The sequence below is a fragment of the Panonychus citri genome, unplaced genomic scaffold (genome assembly GCF_014898815.1).
Source record: "Panonychus citri isolate SS breed McGregor unplaced genomic scaffold, ASM1489881v1 Contig00136, whole genome shotgun sequence".
Taxonomy (NCBI): domain Eukaryota; kingdom Metazoa; phylum Arthropoda; class Arachnida; order Trombidiformes; family Tetranychidae; genus Panonychus; species Panonychus citri.
The window spans coordinates 2,132,901-2,152,004 of record NW_026515541.1 but is presented as its reverse complement, the minus strand read 5'-3'; the positions used below and the strand labels follow the sequence as shown (position 1 = coordinate 2,152,004).

General features: G+C 32.8%; 6 protein-coding genes across 6 annotated transcripts; 1 reads left to right on the top strand and 5 right to left on the bottom strand.

The window, feature by feature from the left end:
- Positions 1-66: 66 nt before the first annotated feature.
- LOC128392559 (acrosin-like) lies at positions 67-2,598 on the bottom strand. Its single transcript, XM_053352599.1, has 2 exons — positions 1,856-2,598; positions 67-1,605 (listed from the first exon to the last, which is right to left on the bottom strand). Exons 1-2 carry the CDS (start codon positions 1,932-1,934, stop codon positions 245-247), a joined length of 1,440 nt encoding a protein of 479 aa, XP_053208574.1. The 5' UTR covers positions 1,935-2,598; the 3' UTR covers positions 67-244.
- Positions 2,599-6,076: 3,478 nt separating this feature from the next.
- Positions 6,077-6,595, top strand: LOC128392496 (uncharacterized). The gene has a single exon (XM_053352523.1). It carries the CDS (start codon positions 6,077-6,079, stop codon positions 6,593-6,595), a length of 519 nt encoding a protein of 172 aa, XP_053208498.1.
- An 834-nt stretch (positions 6,596-7,429) lies between these two features.
- Positions 7,430-9,112, bottom strand: LOC128392567 (uncharacterized). Its single transcript, XM_053352608.1, has 3 exons — positions 8,907-9,112; positions 8,665-8,760; positions 7,430-8,158 (listed from the first exon to the last, which is right to left on the bottom strand). The coding sequence occupies exons 1-3, from the start codon at positions 8,950-8,952 to the stop codon at positions 7,596-7,598; spliced, it is 705 nt and encodes a 234-aa protein (XP_053208583.1). The 5' UTR covers positions 8,953-9,112; the 3' UTR covers positions 7,430-7,595.
- A 1,188-nt stretch (positions 9,113-10,300) lies between these two features.
- LOC128392552 (ribosome biogenesis protein bop1-A-like) lies at positions 10,301-12,953 on the bottom strand. Its single transcript, XM_053352590.1, has 5 exons — positions 12,794-12,953; positions 11,216-12,689; positions 10,959-11,136; positions 10,692-10,884; positions 10,301-10,617 (listed from the first exon to the last, which is right to left on the bottom strand). The coding sequence occupies exons 1-5, from the start codon at positions 12,811-12,813 to the stop codon at positions 10,461-10,463; spliced, it is 2,022 nt and encodes a 673-aa protein (XP_053208565.1). The 5' UTR covers positions 12,814-12,953; the 3' UTR covers positions 10,301-10,460.
- A 1,097-nt stretch (positions 12,954-14,050) lies between these two features.
- LOC128392572 (ADP-ribosylation factor 1) lies at positions 14,051-15,697 on the bottom strand. Its single transcript, XM_053352613.1, has 3 exons — positions 15,424-15,697; positions 14,898-15,133; positions 14,051-14,483 (listed from the first exon to the last, which is right to left on the bottom strand). The coding sequence occupies exons 1-3, from the start codon at positions 15,569-15,571 to the stop codon at positions 14,322-14,324; spliced, it is 546 nt and encodes a 181-aa protein (XP_053208588.1). The 5' UTR covers positions 15,572-15,697; the 3' UTR covers positions 14,051-14,321.
- Positions 15,698-16,267: 570 nt separating this feature from the next.
- On the bottom strand, positions 16,268-19,041 carry LOC128392556 (N-fatty-acyl-amino acid synthase/hydrolase PM20D1.2-like). Its single transcript, XM_053352597.1, has 6 exons — positions 18,479-19,041; positions 17,841-18,073; positions 17,544-17,767; positions 17,350-17,469; positions 17,198-17,273; positions 16,268-17,130 (listed from the first exon to the last, which is right to left on the bottom strand). Exons 1-6 carry the CDS (start codon positions 18,750-18,752, stop codon positions 16,525-16,527), a joined length of 1,533 nt encoding a protein of 510 aa, XP_053208572.1. The 5' UTR covers positions 18,753-19,041; the 3' UTR covers positions 16,268-16,524.
- Positions 19,042-19,104: the final 63 nt, after the last annotated feature.

Here is a 19,104-nt window from a genome sequence, read left to right as displayed (position 1 = left end):
ATTTACCTATTATTAAACACACAATCAATTAATTTAGCAATAAGTGAAAAGGTAGAGAGCAAAAAATTTACTTATCACGGTTTTTGTTTCTGTTAATTAGATTTTATTGAAATGATTAGATTACACCACTCGATTAATCATGTTGATCGTGATTAATCTGAGTCACACTTTTGTACACTGATTGTTTTTTTTTCAATTGATTTTTGTGGTTAAAGGTTTTTTTTTAATTGTTCTTTTTGTCTCTTCAATTATCCTTAATTGTTTGGATTATCCAATCACGATAATAAGGTATCGAGGTGTACACACCGGGTTTACCTTGTTCACCACAGGTCGTAACTCCAGAGGCCACAATTCCAATGATTTTCCATTTACCCGATTTACTGTCCAAGATCATTAAAGGTCCACCCGAATCACCGTCACACGAATCGATTCCACCTTCTAATCTACCGGCACAAATTACATGGTCTCGAATTTTGTTAGCGTCTTGTGGATGCTGTTTTCGACATCGATCAAGTGAGATTATGGGAACTTCGGCTTGTTTTAGGAAAAGATCTTCAGTGTCCACTTTCACTGGGTTTCCCCATCCGATGACACAGGCGGCGGAATTTTCTCTGATCGGTATATCGACATCGGGCAGACAAATGGGACGAATGTAATCATTATCAACGGGCAGAGGTGCATTTAATTTAATGAGAGCGATGTCGTAAGTTGAATTTATTACTTCAGATTCATCGGTAATTCTGAAAACAAACGATGGATGTAGAATTGATTTCTCGATGTAACGGTAAACCTCTTTCCCTGATGTTGGTATGATTGAGTTGAAACGACCAAAGTGAACCTCGAATCTATCGTTTGGAACATTTAGAATACAATGAGCTGCTGTAACCACCCATGAACGATTAATTATCGCTGCACCACAAACATGGTTAATCGGCGATGAAGATCTAAATCTTAACGATGCTAACCAAGGCCAACTTCCGGGTACCACTTTTTCCCCACCGAAAATATGAGCACCCAAAATGGAAGGTTTAATTACCGGTATTCCACAGGAATCAGCAAATGATAAATTATCCTTTTCATTGGGACAATTTTCCTCATCAGTCCCATCGGAACAAGAAGTTTCCTTATTACAAGTTTTCTCTTTCGAGTAACACTGGAAACGATTACGACAATTTAGATCATCGGGCGATGAACATTCAATAGGTTTATCTACATGTTGAAAATAGAATTCGAAACCTTTCGCTTTTGGTGCATTCATACCGTTGAACAAAACTCGAACTACATTTGACTTTGAATAAACACGTTGACTTATATTGAATCGACGGGTTTTCGTTGATAAAACCTCATCACCATCGTAGAAGGTCAAACTTGCGACACCTTCCATATCCAAACCGAAAGCATCTCGTTCTATGAAAAACTCAATCAACTTATCGGAAGGGGCAATGATTAACCATCGGCAGATGACATTCTGATTGTAATAAGCTAAGACATTGTATCCAGGTGAGATTATCCTACCAGTCAGGTATTCTTCTGTGAATATGAAAGGTCTCTTTGATGAACAGGCAACATTATAATCAGCGGTGATATCACGTTTGAAATTAAATCCTAAATAACAATTAAAGGGAAAGAGGGGAAACAATCATGAGAAATAATTAACCAATTAATCAGCATTCATGATGAGCCAATAATCATGAGAGGATTAAAACCAATGATATGATTTACATTCATTGTCATTTTCATCACATCATCATCACCAAAGGTGTAATATTAATAATTAGCAATGTCGATGATGTTGTTACCATAATAATGAGATTAACTTTTATATTGATTAATAATAACAAATGGATTAACTTACTTTCAACTTGATCTTTACATTGACTTGGAAGCCAAACCAAGCTTAAGATTATTAAAGGTAAATTGTTGGTTCCTTTCATGAGTAGAACGGTAAACAATTAAGCATCGAGTTATAAATCAGATGCTAATCAATATCACCTTTTTTTTATATTGTTGATTGTTGTCTTTTTAATAAAACTGATATTCACTGTTTCGTTTAAGTTTGGTTATCCAACTAACTGATTATGGTGATTGATGAGAGATTGACAAAGTGATAAAGTAACAATAACAATTGAACAACCAATAAAGAGAGAAAGATTAGATTCAATTGTGATTTGTAACAATTTAATTAACTATGAGTTTCCTCCCTTATCCCTGTAAATAAATGGCTCGTATTAATTTTGATGGTTTTCAAGACACAATTTACAACTGATTCTGTTGTAGATTCACAATTTACATTCACTTCAGAATCTTAGTAAGTTAAATATTTCCTTAGATTCATTTTGAAAAGTTTATTTAGTTTAATTTGCTTGTTGGTGAATAAGTTGCACTATGTTGATGATAATATCGATGGTAATTAATTTGCTATGATGATAAATATGCTGTTGATATCCAGAATAGATTCAATTGTTAAAATGGATCTGTAGATGGTTTTTGTTGATTGTCTTGTTAACTTGCTAATATTATTAGAGAAAATTGAAACTTCACTGGCTATTAACGTGTTGGCTCATGTTGAATTCATTATTCACTTTTCACTGTGTTAATTGTGAGTACTCTAAACTCACACAAATAAAAATGAACAATTAAATCCATTCAAACAATTGGAAGATTATCTCTCTCTTGCTCTCTCTCTTCTCTTTTCTCTTTCATTCTTTCGCACTGGAAAGATAATAATTGAGTCAACTCATTTTGATTAACAATTATGGTATTGATATAATAGTTGGATTTTAGCTGTTATTCTGATTGAATTATGAATTTTAAGAGTTGAGCTGATTCATTATTCCGTATTATTCGTTTATTGGAAAACACCAACAATAAACTTGATGTTTTTGTTTTGGTTGGTTCAGGCTTGTAAGGTACAACCTTTTCGACACGTAATTTCTTGACGACTGTCGTAAGTGTAGCCATGATGAACTGAAACTGTTGATGTTACGACGTTGAAACTTGTATTAGAAAATAAATGAATAATTAATTCACTATGCTGAGAATTGTGTATTTGTACCTCTGGAATGAGTTAATGTTGAATTGATGATGGATAAAGTTGTTCTGACAAATCTCATTCTCATTCTTTTTATTCAATTTTTATCTCTTTGATTCAGCCTCTTGTTTCACTTTTCATTCCGGTAGTCACTTCTGACGTTAATCAACATGATAAAATCATTCATAATGTGGAAATTAGCATTTTCTTAATTAGTTATATCCTGACCAAAGCTTTCAGCAAAAAAGACTTGAAAACAGCTCGAAAATGACCACTCTACTTGCTCCAGCTCTCAAGCAAGCAGATTTCAACTACTGAAATCGAGCTGAATTTTTTTTGGCAAATTGAAGCGCGTTTTATTGTCTAAGGTACTTCAGGCCTTCCTCTGTAGATCTTCACCCTTATAATGAAGACCTAACCAAACCTAATTCAGATAAACATAATTGAACAATTGAGGCCATTTCAATAAACAGTCATGATTTTGAGCCGAAAAACGCTTGTATCGTCTTACCTTACTTGATGAAAATGATGATAAAATTGTCCTGTTCTTAGTCACGGAAGACTTGACATTTTCTTGTGTAAAAATTTTACATCTTCATGTTGGTTTGTAAACTTTTTTTAACTGTTGCTTTCATGTCTAAAAAAATCATCTACACACCATGTATATCCTGTGTGTGAATCGTAATCATCAACTGAAAATAAGATGCAAGGAGAGGACGATGAAGAAGAAGATGATGATGATGATGATGATGTAAAGATGATGTAAAGATGATGAAGGAGAAACAGCAATTAACTAAATCTTCCACTGAGATGAGAAAAAGAAACCTCGAAACAAGACCGGAACCGCTACCATGATGATGATAGAGAGTAAAAGAAACAGTAATTTATTATGTAAATAGTTATTCATGTATTAGTTAGTTAATCATTGATTTTCTTTGATTTCTTTTCTCATGCAATCTCCTCTGTTCATGGATCTTTTATCCACTGAACTTATTTTTCACTTATTCCAAGTTTCAATTTACTTTTTGATTGTTTTACTTTTTCATTTCTTTTTCTCGATTAATTTCACTTTTCTCGTACTGATCATCATCATGTAATATTTGTATTCACCTTTTTCTCCTGAATTTTTCTGTGCTTTCAACTCACCCAAAGATGAAATTGACAGTTAATCCAGTTGATATTGAGCCAAACTGAATTCATATATCACCAAGAATCAGCATTTTTTCCCATCTCCCCCTTGAATGATATTAATATTTTATTATCACTATTTGAGTTTAAATATTTTCTGCACAATTATAATCCGGTAATCGTAATAATAACCACGATTATGATGATTCAGAGACGTGGCTGTGAATTTTTTATAAACAGTCACTTGAATCAGGAAGTCAATGTTAGTTAATCTAATTGTATCCATTGGTTTGCTTGACTCGCTACTTGATCACTAATCTTTTACGTCCAGATCAAGTCTAAATTGTTCATTTTAAACCATAACAATTCATATTTGGTGTCATCATTTACCTTGAATTATCATTAGTCCAGATAAGATAATAAGATCAAATTAAGCCTAAATTTGAATATTCAATTTCACAAATGGTACAGCCAAGGGAAATGACTTTGAGGGTAGTTTAATTTTTTTTCCAATTTAAATCAATTTCATGACAATTAATTTCTTGTAATTAACTATCATGTAAACAAAAAAACAGCAATCACCACCTTATTTATTAATCAAACCCGCTAATTACCCGAATATGCCGCTAATTAAAATGATTACAATTGAACTTTTTGTAAATTATTATCTTATGTTATTAGCTATTTTCACTCCCAAAAGCTATGAACATATTACTAATTATAATTGTAATTAACCTGATTACCATCGATCCTGTTTAATTTAAACGATAATAATTATGTCGATTTAATCTATTTCTGATCCTATTAATTGTTACTTTTCCTCTTCCTAGCCTTATAATGATTTATTTACACTCCTAATTGTTAAACTGAATTAATTAATTGGTCATCAACCAATGGTCAATACAATGATAACAATTAAAGATAAACCAATGATATAAATAAAATATAATTTAATATTCATAACAACAAATTGATCGCTGAAAAATTTCAATAATCACTTAATTTATTAGGGCAACAACTATATCAATTTCTGGACAATTCAAGTTTTCATTTCCGTCAATGTATTAACATTGACATCGGATAATCAGCTAATCAGTTGATTGTGAGGAAGATAATTGTTAATCGAGAAATGTGATTCGGTCAAATTGTCAATCACTATGAATGATTATGATATAATTTCCGTCAGTTTTTGACTAATTGTATTAACATTGATCATGATAAAGTAAAAGTGTAAATCAGGATGAGGAAGACAATTAAGATTTATAAGTTCAATCAATTGAATCTTTCAATTGTTTATGATGAAAAATTGATTGAAAAACTCTTTAAGGTAACTATGGACCAGAGACCATGACATTGATTGTCAACTGATTGTTAGAGTGTAAATGATTTATTAATTTCATCACTACTCACCAAATAATCAACAGCATCAATTGGTAAATCGTTGATTCTTTCACTGGATCTTCATCTAATCACATCACTTTGATTGTGAATCAACAGCTCTCAATATCTTTGAATTAGTTATTAATGAAACTTTGATTGTGTACAACTGGAAGTTGAATCTTTTATTTAAGTTTAAATTGTGAACAGTTAAGTGCCAGAGTAATACAGTTAACGGGATTCGGAAAAGCAACCAATCGCAATGTCCACAAACGACACATTCACTGGCTTAGGTCATTATAATTTCCTGGACTCGAGTGATATCAGTGAATTGCTGTTCAATTTTCTGACCCCAATGTCCAATCGTCAAAATATCAACATAAACTTTGCGCTTTCGCTGGCGTTCACCTTAACAGCGACTCTCAACCTCGTAATTATCGCCTAATTATCGCAATTTTCGGTAAATTAAAGAAAATTTCTAAAAAATCATTTGGCTGTGGAAAAGATTTAGTCAAACAATTACTTCATCTTCTCTTCTCAATGGATCAAATTGGTAATAAATTGTCTTCACTTCTTTTCCATATTCTAAGTATTGTAACCGAACTCGCTTTTCGTCAGAATCAACAATCAACCGCTTTAATCCAATTGTTTGACGTTATTCGTCTTTTAGCCTTCGAATCGCATCGAGATGCTCATGATCCTCATAATGGTATCAACCATGGACCTCCATCTCTACCTCCACCGCCCATGTCACCTCATTCTCCACCTCCACCTCCACCACACATGCCCTTCATTCCGTTTCCCTTTGCACCTCCTTCCCATTCATCTCATCAACCACCTCACATGTTCCCCCACTCTCTTCCACCACCACCACCTCCACCACCTCCTTCCTACCAGTCGTCCCCTAACAGTTTCCCACCTCCACCTCCACCCAACTTCTCACCCTTCCCATCATCTAATCAAATTAGTCTCTATCCCATGAGTAACTCATTCAATTCAACCTTCTCAGACTCCTACATGCAACCCAGTCATCGATTGGGTGTTATCTATGATGATTAGTAATCAATCAGGATTAACGATAATTATAACATTAATCGAGCAAAATCTCAGTAAAAATTGTATCATCTAATTTATTTACTTTTTTAGAATAATTAATAAATCATATTTATAACCAGTTACAATCTCAAATTTATTTTTTTCGTTCTCTCAGAATTTCAAGATCAATTGATGTTCATAATCGAAGAGCTGATCATTAACTAAACATAATTGTCTATTATTGTATTATCCATAATTGTTTGTTTTAAGTGGAGACTTACAAAATCTACGAAAAAAACGATTGATTTTTTTTGAGAAAAGTTTGACAAAATTGTCTGAACGAAGTTGAATTAACTTGAAATCAAATTAAATTGATTGATCAAAGCTCAAAATCTGATGGAAAGCCAATTCTGTGTCTCCATCTAACGATATGAAAAAAACTGATTGGACTCGAATGTGATGATTAACGAAATCGTTTCATGAATTCACATTGAATCAAATATTTGTTGAACTTTTTACCGTTAAAAAAGTTCGAGTTCATTTCGCTCCTTCATTGAAACTCTGATAGTTTATTATTTTTGCTCTACAAAGTTGAAAATCTTTCTGGTAAAGTGATTTCTCTGAGTCTCCTATTCATTTGATTGATTATTTGGAACGTGGTGCCAAAAACTAGCGGTATCATTTACTATGAATTCACAATCATGGTTCACACTCATTAATTGCAATTGATTTGTTGATTGTGATATCTTTTTGTTTGACGTTAGTTGATGATCAGGTGAGTTATTGGATAAGCGACTAAGCTTTGACTGCATTGGAGTAGATTTAAATCAGTTTATAAATTAATTGACACAAATTGGATTGTTTATCAACCAATAATTTAATTATCATTAGGAATAAATTTGTGATTATGTTTAATTAGATTTGAAAAAACGAGATATAAACAGAAAGAGATATTTTCTATTCATGGTTATTGATTGTTGTGATTAATTGTTTGACTTTATGTTTTCTCTACAAATTGATTGTTTCAATTTCCAGTGTAACTTGAAAAGATTCGTGAAAGAACACTATTGGATCGAGCACCAAGAGGTTCAGTTCCTTCAGGGGGTAAAATCTCTGAACATTTGGAACTCGAGTAGGGATAAGATTGACACAGAATTTCAGGTAAACGAGAAGATGAGAGTCGAATAATTTTACGGCTCAAGTCGAGAGCGGAATCACCACATCTATTGGAAATCACTTGGCTCGAACACTCTTGGAATCTGTTGTATCCACAACAGGCCATCGCCACTCGATTGTCCCAAGTGGTCTGAGAGACCTCTTCAAGTGATCGTTGTAAATCTTTGGTACATTGTTTGGACGTAGCTCGAGCCTCACTCAGGCACTTGGCGTGTTTCCGATAGTCAGCACGAATCTCAGTTCCAGGAGTACAAAATTCATCGGCCAAAGTTTTACCTCCTTCAGCCAAGAAATCGACCATTTCTCTTTGGAGTGAGGTCACACATCGACGGGTATAATTTTGCCGACACGATTGAGCTTCTCTGATGTAACCACACTGTCGGTCAATTTCAGCCTCAGTCCCTTGTAATCCTAAACAATTAACAACAATTAATCAATCACAGTCATTTCTAAGTTCGTAACTTTATCAAATAATCAAAGACTTTGAAAAATTGGCTAAACTTGAAGGTTAACTAACTGATTTTGATTCAGTTTAAATTGTGCTATAATTTGAGGTTGATCTGATTATTGAATTCTCAATCAAATAATCAATTAATTTAACATTTTTCCTGGAAGAAAATTTTTCAAATATACTTTTCGTTTCTCATTATATTGATACAATTGCTCAATAAGCTTATTTTAATTAACTAACCAGTAAATCAAACCAGTTTAACTTTTTCTTAATCATTTACTTTCCATTTTTTTTTTGATTAATTAAATCATTTTAATGTTGTGGTGATTTAAAATTGGTACAACGATAAACTGTAACCTTGAAACTATATTTTGCTAATTGTTTATCAACAAATCTGATCGGATTGTGGTCAGTTGATTATTTTGGTAAATTTTACCCTTTGCAATTAGTTAATTGTTACACTTACCTTGTGGATTTTGAGTGAACACAAGTAACGTTGCTGTACAAAGGTCAAGCTCTCGCATATGACATGAAGCTGCTTGACCATTGATTAACTGTGAACCTGAATGACCAATCAAGATAACAAAACAAAAATTAACACCAAATTTATTAAATTAATCACTTTGAACATCACAATTTGATTGCTACCAATCCAGTGGCACTTTTATCAAGTATTATCAGTTAAATTCATGAAAACAATCAACTTACCTAAAGTAACAATTAAAAAGGTAACAGAAATTAATTGTTGATACATAATTAACTTTAATTGTGAAGATGATGAGGTGAAATTAACTTTATGAGACAATTTAAATTGTGGAGATTGGATTAGTTAAACTTAAATTGACCCAAACCTTGAGACGGATTTTAAATTGTTAACTTTTCAAAGGCACCAAGTGAAAGTGATTAAATTAAATTTTGTTTAATTAGTTAAGATTTAACTTTTCTCTCTCTCTCTCTCTCTCTCTCTTCTTAATCATCCTCATCATCCTCATCATCATGAATTCAATCATTGCCTAGGGTAAATTTCAATTTTGACGTCAACAAGGAACAGGTATTAATAAGGAGGATCTTAATTGTCTCAATTGATTTCTCACTGTTAACTTAATTACTTTTGCTTCTCATCATTGAAATTGTGTACAATTCATGATACTAATCATCTTCATCCAGAAAAAAAAACCAGAGTTCATCAAAAAGTTAATTTAATATTCAAAAGTATAATTGTAAATGATTAACATGCAATTAAGAAAAAAAAAATTAACTCGTTTCTCATTTGTTGCAAGATTTGATCTCAATTAAGTTTCAATGAACGGAAAAAGTTAATTGTTTCAATGATGAACCAATGGTTGATTGTCCAATGATATGATTACATTAGACCATCTCAATGATTAACTAATTAATAGGAAATCCCTAAAAACTAAATTAAGGTAATTTACAGAGGCTTAAGGGTCTTCCAATTGGAATAACAAACCTTGATCAACTTGTTAATTTAGTTTTTCTTTCAGTTTATTAATAGTTTTCAACTGATGGTGGAAATTTTGATTAAATTGATGGACAATTTAGCCGAAGGTAATTCATTTATCAGTGTAGATAATCATCATTATTAAATATCATGGAAATTCCCGATCAACAATTTAACTGAGAAAATTAAATTAACCTGTTAGTGGACATAATCAAAAGGTAAACAACATTATGATCACCAATGGTTCCAGGTAACAATTAACTGTAACCAGAGAAATTTAAAGTAATTTAGATTTGATTAACTCTGATATTGGGACAATCAACGTGATTGATTAAACGTAGGTGACAATCAGAATTAAAATATGATTCAAATTGTTTACAATTCAATTGTTTAGCATTCTCTTGATTTCCTGATTCAAGTTACAATTAAAACTTTTCATTTTTATCAATATCTTGATCCTTAAGGTACAATTGAAACAATTAAATTGTTGACTAACAAGTATAACTGAAGGTGAACGTTAATTTATCCAACTAGAAATTAATTGATTGTCAAGTTTGTTTTTTTTTCATCTTCATTGCTAGTTAATCAAAAAAGAGATTAATATCTTTGCAGAAAAATAATTAGCTAAACAATTTAGAAAAAATTTTTACATTTAACATTTAACATTGTATTTTATATTGTTGTTGTTAATTCACTTGATAATCATCATCAGCGTCAGATTTAAATATTGATTATGTCAAAGTTTTGTTTTTCAAGATTTATAGACAATTGTTGTTGGGTTTAGAACAATTAAAGAAATTAAATTAATGAGTATAAAGCCTAATTGTTGCATCAGCACCACTAGTAAAAATCCAAGGCTGTTTAGGATGGAAGCAGCAATCTAATACTCCAACGCCATCGACCAATTTATGTCCCTTGAGTACTTTGACTGGAACAATTAATGCACTCTCGTTGAGATCACTGTTGATGAGTAAAAAAAGAAATTTTAATTTAGTTGATGTTCTGATTAATGATTAACGAAATAAAGTACTTACTCGAAAACTCTTCCATGAGATATGATCGTAGATGCATCGTCAGAGGCTGAAGCAAATAACGGATATCGAGGGTGGTAAGCGACCTGACGAACTGATTTCTTGTGGTATCTCATCGTTTTATAAGGTTTATCAGACAATTCCAGATCGAACCAACTTAGACGAACATCGAAACAGCCAATAATTAAATTATCCCCTGAGAAAATAAGTTGATAACAAATTTTTTGAGTTAATTTTGAGTAATTTGAGATAAATGAATTAGTAAATTACCTTGAGGGTGAATTGCTATACTTGAAATTAGATTACTATTAGCGTAAAGTTTTTTCGTTAACATTTGTTTGATTAAATTGTAAACTTTGACGTGTTTCTGTGTTGCCACAAAGAATAAGGGTTTATTTGGATGCCAAGCGACACATCGAACGATTCCTTTCGACTTCGAGAATGGAACCTAAAGAAGATATCATGAAGAAAACACGAAGAATTAGTCAAGTAATCAAAAGGAAATAAAATATTAAAGAGTAAATTACCTGTGATTTGAGTTTTGACAGTTGATGAACAACGACCGCTTTATTTGCACCTTGTGGAGCGACACTGGCAAAGTAATCACCCTTGTGATGCCATGAAACTTGAGTGACCTCAAATGCGTGTTTAATTATGAAACGAATTCCTTTGTTCCATAAAATTTCATCACTTTCTTGAGTAACAACTGTCCATTCAATGTAACTTGACCTCTTTGTACCTCCCATGTTAGCTGATTCCTCTTTTTCCTTATCAACAAGCTCTTGAATAAACTTTTCCGTTTCACTGGAAATTGTTTTATTACCAATTTCAGGGGAAACAATGTAAACATCAAACTTTGAACAGGCAACAATTAACGATCGCGATTTAAGTGGACACCATTTAACACAATCAATTGGAGAATCAAAATCAATTTTCTTGAAACAACGACCAGTTGACACTTCCCATATACGAATACTACAATCATCACTTCCCGAAACCATGAATTGACCCTCAGGCTCAACGTCGATACTTCGAATCACATCAGTATGACCAGTATAGATAAGTGATAAAATACACGGGAATGGATAAAGATCCTTTGGTGATGGTAATTTTGGAATAAGATCTTCAGGGTTAACATTTACACGATGTCTGACCATTCGAGGGCAGAGATAAAGATCTTGACACCGATCAAAACGTTCCTTGATAAAGTTTTTATACCTTGGAACATGTCTGAGTCGTTCAAATCTCTCAGGGATAAATTTAATTTTTCTCTCTTCCGGTTCGGATTCGGTCCATTTTTTCAGCTCCTCTTCATCAAACAAATATTCTGGCGGTGGATTGTATGACTCTTCATGTCCTGGTGGTAACAATTTAGGTGCAGGTATGTGTCGTCTGTGTCTCTTATGATTTGGATCACCTTCTTTCGACCATAAATCGTAATGGAAAGAAAATCTATTCTTGTCTTTCTTTTGCCGCTGTTTAAGCAATCCAAGTCTTTTGGCATTCTTATATTTACTAATGTATTTACTGATCAATCGTTTCTCACTGATTGATGCTCTAAATTGGGCTTTTCTTAGATTGTATTCCACAACTGGATGAAGCATTGTTTCATGAGAGAAAGTGTCAATATGATTGGGATATGGATTGTAATTGGGATCAGGGAAATCGCCTCTTCTGATTCTTTGGATAAGATCAATATCCGCATCGGTTAAAATGATTTTTTTGCCTGTACTTTTATCATCTACAGTTCTCCAATAGTAAGGATCTTCCATCTTATTGATAAAATCTTCAATTTCACCTCCTTCTTCTCCTTGAGGTTTCATAATTTTCTTTCCATCCCAATCGTAACCAATATGATCATATTCATTATACCATTCGATTGGTATATTACCAACAGTGTTTCTTAAATCTTCTTCATCGGAAGAATCAACCTCATACTTGTCCACCGAAAGATTAACCTTTCTAACCTTCCTCTTTTTCGCCATGTTACTGGGAAATTTTCTACATTTAAAAGATTAACAAATCAAAAAATAGAAACAATCAGTAAGTCAAAATATCAAAACATATAAACGAGTTCAAAAGAGAGAAACAAAAAAAACACTTACATCTGATCGACAGCATCCATGGTAATCCTCTGATCTTAGTGAGCTAACTGAACAACAATTCTAATTAAACAAAACAATCGAAAACTATCAAAATTAGTCAAACAAAACCAAACAATTAACTCCACGTGTGTACAAACCCAAATGCTTTTCCAAACATTTACATTGATCCACATGTCGACTTTGGGTCCACCTGTTGGACTTTAGAGTTACTAATACGTGAAGCGCGTGGAAATGAAAGTTAATTGTTAGAAATAATCAATCGATTTTTCTACTAATTAGCGTTAATTAAGCTGCTGTAATTGTATTTTGTGCTGAATTGATTGCAAGGAATCTTAATTGTGAAATTGAAAAGTTGATGAGATTTGATTGTGATCAGTTTTCCGCGAATTAAACTTTTTGTTTTGAAATAAAATCTTTGAGAATGAAGATTAATTAGATTAATTAAAATCAAGATAAATTTGTCTTCAAGTTTTGCTAATAATTTAATCTAATAATAGGTTGTATTACAATACCAAAATTAAACTCGTATCATTTAATTCAATCTAGAAACAGATAAAAGGATAAAGTTACCGAGGAAATCAAATCAATACTTTTAATCATTCACATTTTTTGCAAATCAATTGGTTGGGAATCATATTGATCCGATTAAGTCATTAAATTGTTTTCTAAATTTTTCCTCAAATAGAGATCGAAATGTCCAATTAGCGGTAAATCTAAGTTCAGAATTCATCGAATTCCGAACTTGTCCTGACGAGTTTTCTTTTTTATTCCATTCAAACGAACACAATTACTATCATTCTAATCATCGAAATTTAAAAAGCTAAATTGTAGTTGATCGAACAGGGCGAGAAACGAAATGATAAGAACTTAGAACAGCTTATAGTTCAATTTACGATAAAGTGACTGCAATTTTCGTTGGAAATTGACGGAAGGTGTGAGAGGACAATTAGTTGGGACGAAAATGGTTCAGGTGAGTTGACAAGTTTTTAAATTTCCCTTTTATAGCTAATTGATTTCGGATTAGATTCAAGTATTTGAGGCTTCAGCTTGGGTGTTTCTCTTCATTGAAACAAATTCTGTGATTGTGTCAATTTGATTACGTTTAAATTGACGTTGGGATGTTTTGGGAGGTGATGATTGTTGTATTCGGATATGGCAAGTGTCAACTGGTCGTTGTTTCAAGATTTTGATTCTTCAATTGATTGTGTTAAATGGTGTCCACTTAAATCGCGATCGTTAATTGTTGCCTGTTCAAAGTTTGATGTTTACATTGTTTCCCCTGAAATTGGTAATAAAACAATTTCCAGTGAAACGGAAAAGTTTATTCAAGAGCTTGTTGATAAGGAAAAAGAGGAATCAGCTAACATGGGAGGTACAAAGAGGTCAAGTTACATTGAATGGACAGTTGTTACTCAAGAAAGTGATGAAATTTTATGGAACAAAGGAATTCGTTTCATAATTAAACACGCATTTGAGTTCATTCAAAGTTACATAATTTTTGTTTTGTTTTTATCAATTGATGTTGCGCTCACTTTTGACTTTTCAATTGATTTGAAAGCCAATCAAGACCTTCGTAAAGGCCATCGCCACTTGTCGCACAAGTTGCTTGAATGTACCAGTTACGACTACGAAGGGAATGAAGGCCAAGTTTATCGGTGATCTCAGCAGCATTCATTGCATTGGGGAGATCCTAGATGTGCAAAGTGATGAAAAAAGGAGGTATAGATTTAGAGGGAGGAAGTAATAGAAAGAGAGAAAAGAAAGTAAGAAAGAAAGAGAAAGAGAGAGAGAGAGAGAGAGAGAGAGAGAGAGAGAGAGAGAGAGAGAGAGAGAGAGAGAGAATGAGTGAGAAAGAAAGGTGGAAAGACAGAGAGATAAATAAAAGGCAAAGAGAAAAAGAAAGAGAAAATAGAAAGACATGAGAAAAGACCAACAAACCATATCTTTAAATCATAATAGGGGTGGATGATAAAAAGAAATGACTAAAAAAGTGATGCCAAAGTCAAGGCACAATTGTATTATCAGAGCAACTTCTTTTCTCTTTAATAAGAGAAAGACCTTCCGGTAATCAATTATTTCTCTCAACCGTTACAACAATACATACCTGTTTGTTGGCGAATATAAGGAGAACAGCATCTCTGAGCTCATCTTCAGCCAGCATACGGTTCAATTCTTCTCGAGCTTCACCAATTCTTTCCCTATCATTGGAATCAACCACGAATATAAGGCCTTGTGTGTTTTGAAAATAATGCCTCCAAAGTGGTCTAATCTTGTCTTGTCCACCAACATCCCAAACAGTGAAGCTAATATTTTTATACTCAACAGTTTCAACATTGAATCCTGTAAGGGAAAACCAAGAAAAAATAAAGAATGAAAGATAGGATTAAATTAAAGAAGAAGGAGGAGGAAAAGAGAGAGAGAGAGAAAGAGAAAGAGAGGGTTAACCTTAATACAAATTCATCAAAAGGCAAAGATTGAAGGGTAAGTGTCATGAGGAAAAGGAAACAAAGGGTAGAGAAAGAGACAGAGAGGGAGAGAGAGAGAGAGAAACAAAAAAGAATAAAAGAGAAGCAGCAATCAAAGAAAAAAAAAGAGAGAAAAACAGACAGACAGAGAGAATATTAACTCACCTATTGTAGGGATGGTTGTGACAATTTCTCCAAGTTTAAGCTTGTAAAGGATGGTGGTTTTACCAGCGGCATCCAGACCCACCATTAATATTCTCATCTCTTTCTTACCAAAGAGACCCTTAAATAAATTGGCAAACATATTCCCCATCTTGATAGATTATTTTACTTTTGATAGAGATAAACAAGAAATAAAACCAATCTGACAATTAGACAATTTAAATTAAAATTTTAAATTACAAAAGATGTTGGGAAAAATTGACAAGATGGACAAGAATTCATTTGCTGACTCTACAGGAACATCAGTCTCTCCATCTCTCGAATCAATGGAAAATTCTTTGAGCGCCAGATTTGAATTTGCAGTCGAATTTTAATTCAATGAAAAGTTTTGGAAAAAATCACATCTCAATTCCGAATTCAATTGCTCGTTTTTTTGGGTTTACATTGATGAGGAACAATTTTTTGATACCAATGTGGCAAATCGATTTTAAAGATAATTTAGTTTCGTTTCGAAAGCTCGTCAATTAGAAACTATGATAGAATCGTACTTAATGAAAAAGTTATATTAAGCAGTTCGCTAAATCAGTGACTCGGTTATATTCAATTCTTGGGGAAATCAAATTATTAGCAGGGAGAATCTGAAGGAAAAATTATTCGCTCATTTGGATTACGATGTGTAAAAGTTTATTCAGATTCATTAAATGATCTGGACTCATTTTGTATCCAATTAAAGACTATGAGTAAATTTTTGGCGGTAAAAGACAATCGAAAATCATTTCAAAAATTGAACTGTTTTCAATTTAATGAGTTTTGAAATTTAAAAAACTGAATCAACTTGAAAATGAACTTTTTTTTATAAAAAGTTGATTTAATTGAAACTTTATGGATACAAGAATGTTCAAAATGATTTGGTTATTGATTTGGGTGGATATAAATGAAGAAAGTTCAATTAAACTTGGATAGATTGTTTTTGTTTTTGATAAGTATTTGTTGCTCTGACTTTATCTGGATATTTGATTATAAACAAAGAATCGATAATCAATTGTTTCTTCTGACTGACAAGTTGGAATATCGAGTTTTCTATACAATTTCCTTTTAATTATTTTATAACTCGTCGCTGACTTTAGGTTTTGGAAGGTGCGATCGATCAGCGGCCAAAATCAAATGATGGTAAAAGTTTACTGCTTTAACGTAATTTTCAACTGAGATCCGTTCATCGTTACCATGGAAAAGATGAATCTCTTCACTTGGTATAAATAAAGGTGAGAAACGATAAATGTTTGGTGTTAATCCAGGATAATATCTGGCATCAGTGCCTGCGGTCATTAGGCCAGGAACGGCAACTGCATCGGGGAAAACTTGTAAGATACTTTGTTTAATTGATGAATATCCGAAAACAGTGTCACCATGGGGACTGGGAGGTGTTGGTTCCGCTCCAAAAGTGACCTGAACTTGAACTCGTTCATCGTTAATCAATTGCTCGTCGTATTTAATTACTTCCTCAATGGTTTGTGATGGATGAATACGGTGATTAATCAAGGCTGATGCTTCACTTGCAATAATGTTATCTTTTACTCCACCTCGAACCACAGTAACTGCACTCGTTGTCCGAACCAAAGCATTACTTAAAGGCGACGAACTCATCATGTAGGAAACTAATGATCCAAATAACCAAAGATTACCAAAGATCACTTTATATGGAAGCGAAGCCTAAACGAATAATGAAATTAAAATTAAATTTGAGTTCTGAACAATTTTCTAAACGTAAACAACTTACATAAGGTGCTAATGATTCAAAGAAATTTTTCTCGATTCCATAACCGAACATGCTTTTATGTGCTCTGGAGTTAAATCTATCACAATGTATTAGACCAAAGTTTTGAGAAGAATCAAAATTTGTTCGCAATTAAATTGTATTTTCATTCTTACTTTGAAAGAGCTTTGGACAGAATTACAATAGACGATTCGTAGGGGGGAGCAGATGCATGACCAGGACTACTAACGACCTTCAATTCAACGGTGACATAGCCTTTCTCAGCGACACCAATACTGAAGGAAAATAGATGGACAAAAATAATAATTCATTTCTTGTAATCATTCAAAGGACAATATCAATTAATTACATGGCAACTTTTTCCTTAGGTACACCAGCGATTGCGTTTTTTAAGATAAAAGTACCTTCATCCAGTAAGAACTCAAGTTGAACACCTTTGGCCATTAGATGTTTATTAATAGCAACGGCACCGTCGAGACCCATGACCTCTTCATCGTGACCAAAGGCTAAAAGTATCGTTCTCTTAGGCTTGAAACCTCGAGAAAGTTCAAATTCAACAGCCTCTACGATTCCCTGAAAATGATCATTGGAAAAGAAAAAGTTGTCAGTAAACTTTTGATTGATTCGAGATAAATTAATTGCTAACCATAAGTGCGTCTTTAACATCAACTGCTCCTCGACCGTAAATGTAACCATCTTTAATGGTACCACCGAATGGATCAACTGACCATTTCGATTCCTCAACCGGAACAACATCCATGTGAGCACATAACATGTATGGTTTAAGTGTTGAATCACTTCCTTTAATTTCATAAAGAAGACTGTAATTACCAATTATCTCTAATTTAACCAATGGTGACGAGTGAATAGTTGGAAAAGCTGAACGAGAGAGAGAGAGAGAGAAAAGTTATCATGTAATATTTTTTATATTAATATAAACAAGAGATTAACATTTGATAAGATTAAGTATCATCATTGAACAAAATAACCAAAGAAAAAACTAATCTAACGATTAAGAGAATTTGTTGTCATGGGTTTTTTTCCGTTGAGATTGATTAAAATTTCAATGGAAAAGATAAAACTTGAAACGGATATGTAATGTTCATATTAAAATATGACCTTAAATCGTAAAATTGAATGGAGAATATGGTGAAAAGAAAAGAGAAAGCAGGAAGAAATTAAAATAGTAATTAGTAAATAAAGTTAATTGTCACGAATAGAAAATTGAGAAGTAAAAAGTAAACAAAAGAAGAAGGAAAAAGAAATGATTAATATTTTACTTACATTGTTTAAGAAAATCTTTGAATCTTATCAACTCATCGGTGTCGTAATTGTGAGCTGACCGGGAAATTGTTTTAATTTTGAGAGCTTGAGTAAATCTTTCAATGATTCCATCGTTAATTGTTATCGATTTATGATTTAAATTGTCTTCACATGGCTCCGGACTTTTGGGCTCAGGGTAAAGGATAATAGCTCGAAGAAAACAAATAACAAAAAGACCAAAAAACAGAGAAAAAATTAACCTGATAACCGAGTAATTACCACTATCGGGATGCATGTTGACCCAATTAGAATCAAATCGTCGTAACAATTAAACTTAAACAATTACGATGGGAAAATAATTAGATACCGAACCAACTGACTCACAAGTATTTTCAACTCACTCGGCTTCAAGTCGACTCATCGACTGAGTCGAAATCGTAACTCTATCGACTCACTTTTCAATCAACTTAAGAAATTGGCTGAATTGAAACAGGAAAAAGTTTGGTGAATTTCCACCTTCCCCTGAGGCTAATTGAAACTTTTTATATTCAAGACCAGAAAAATGCTGATCGATTAGCTTGAGTGTCTAAAAATAATAAAATTAAATCAAGAAAAACAAAACGAAATCAAAACGAAAACGAAAAAAG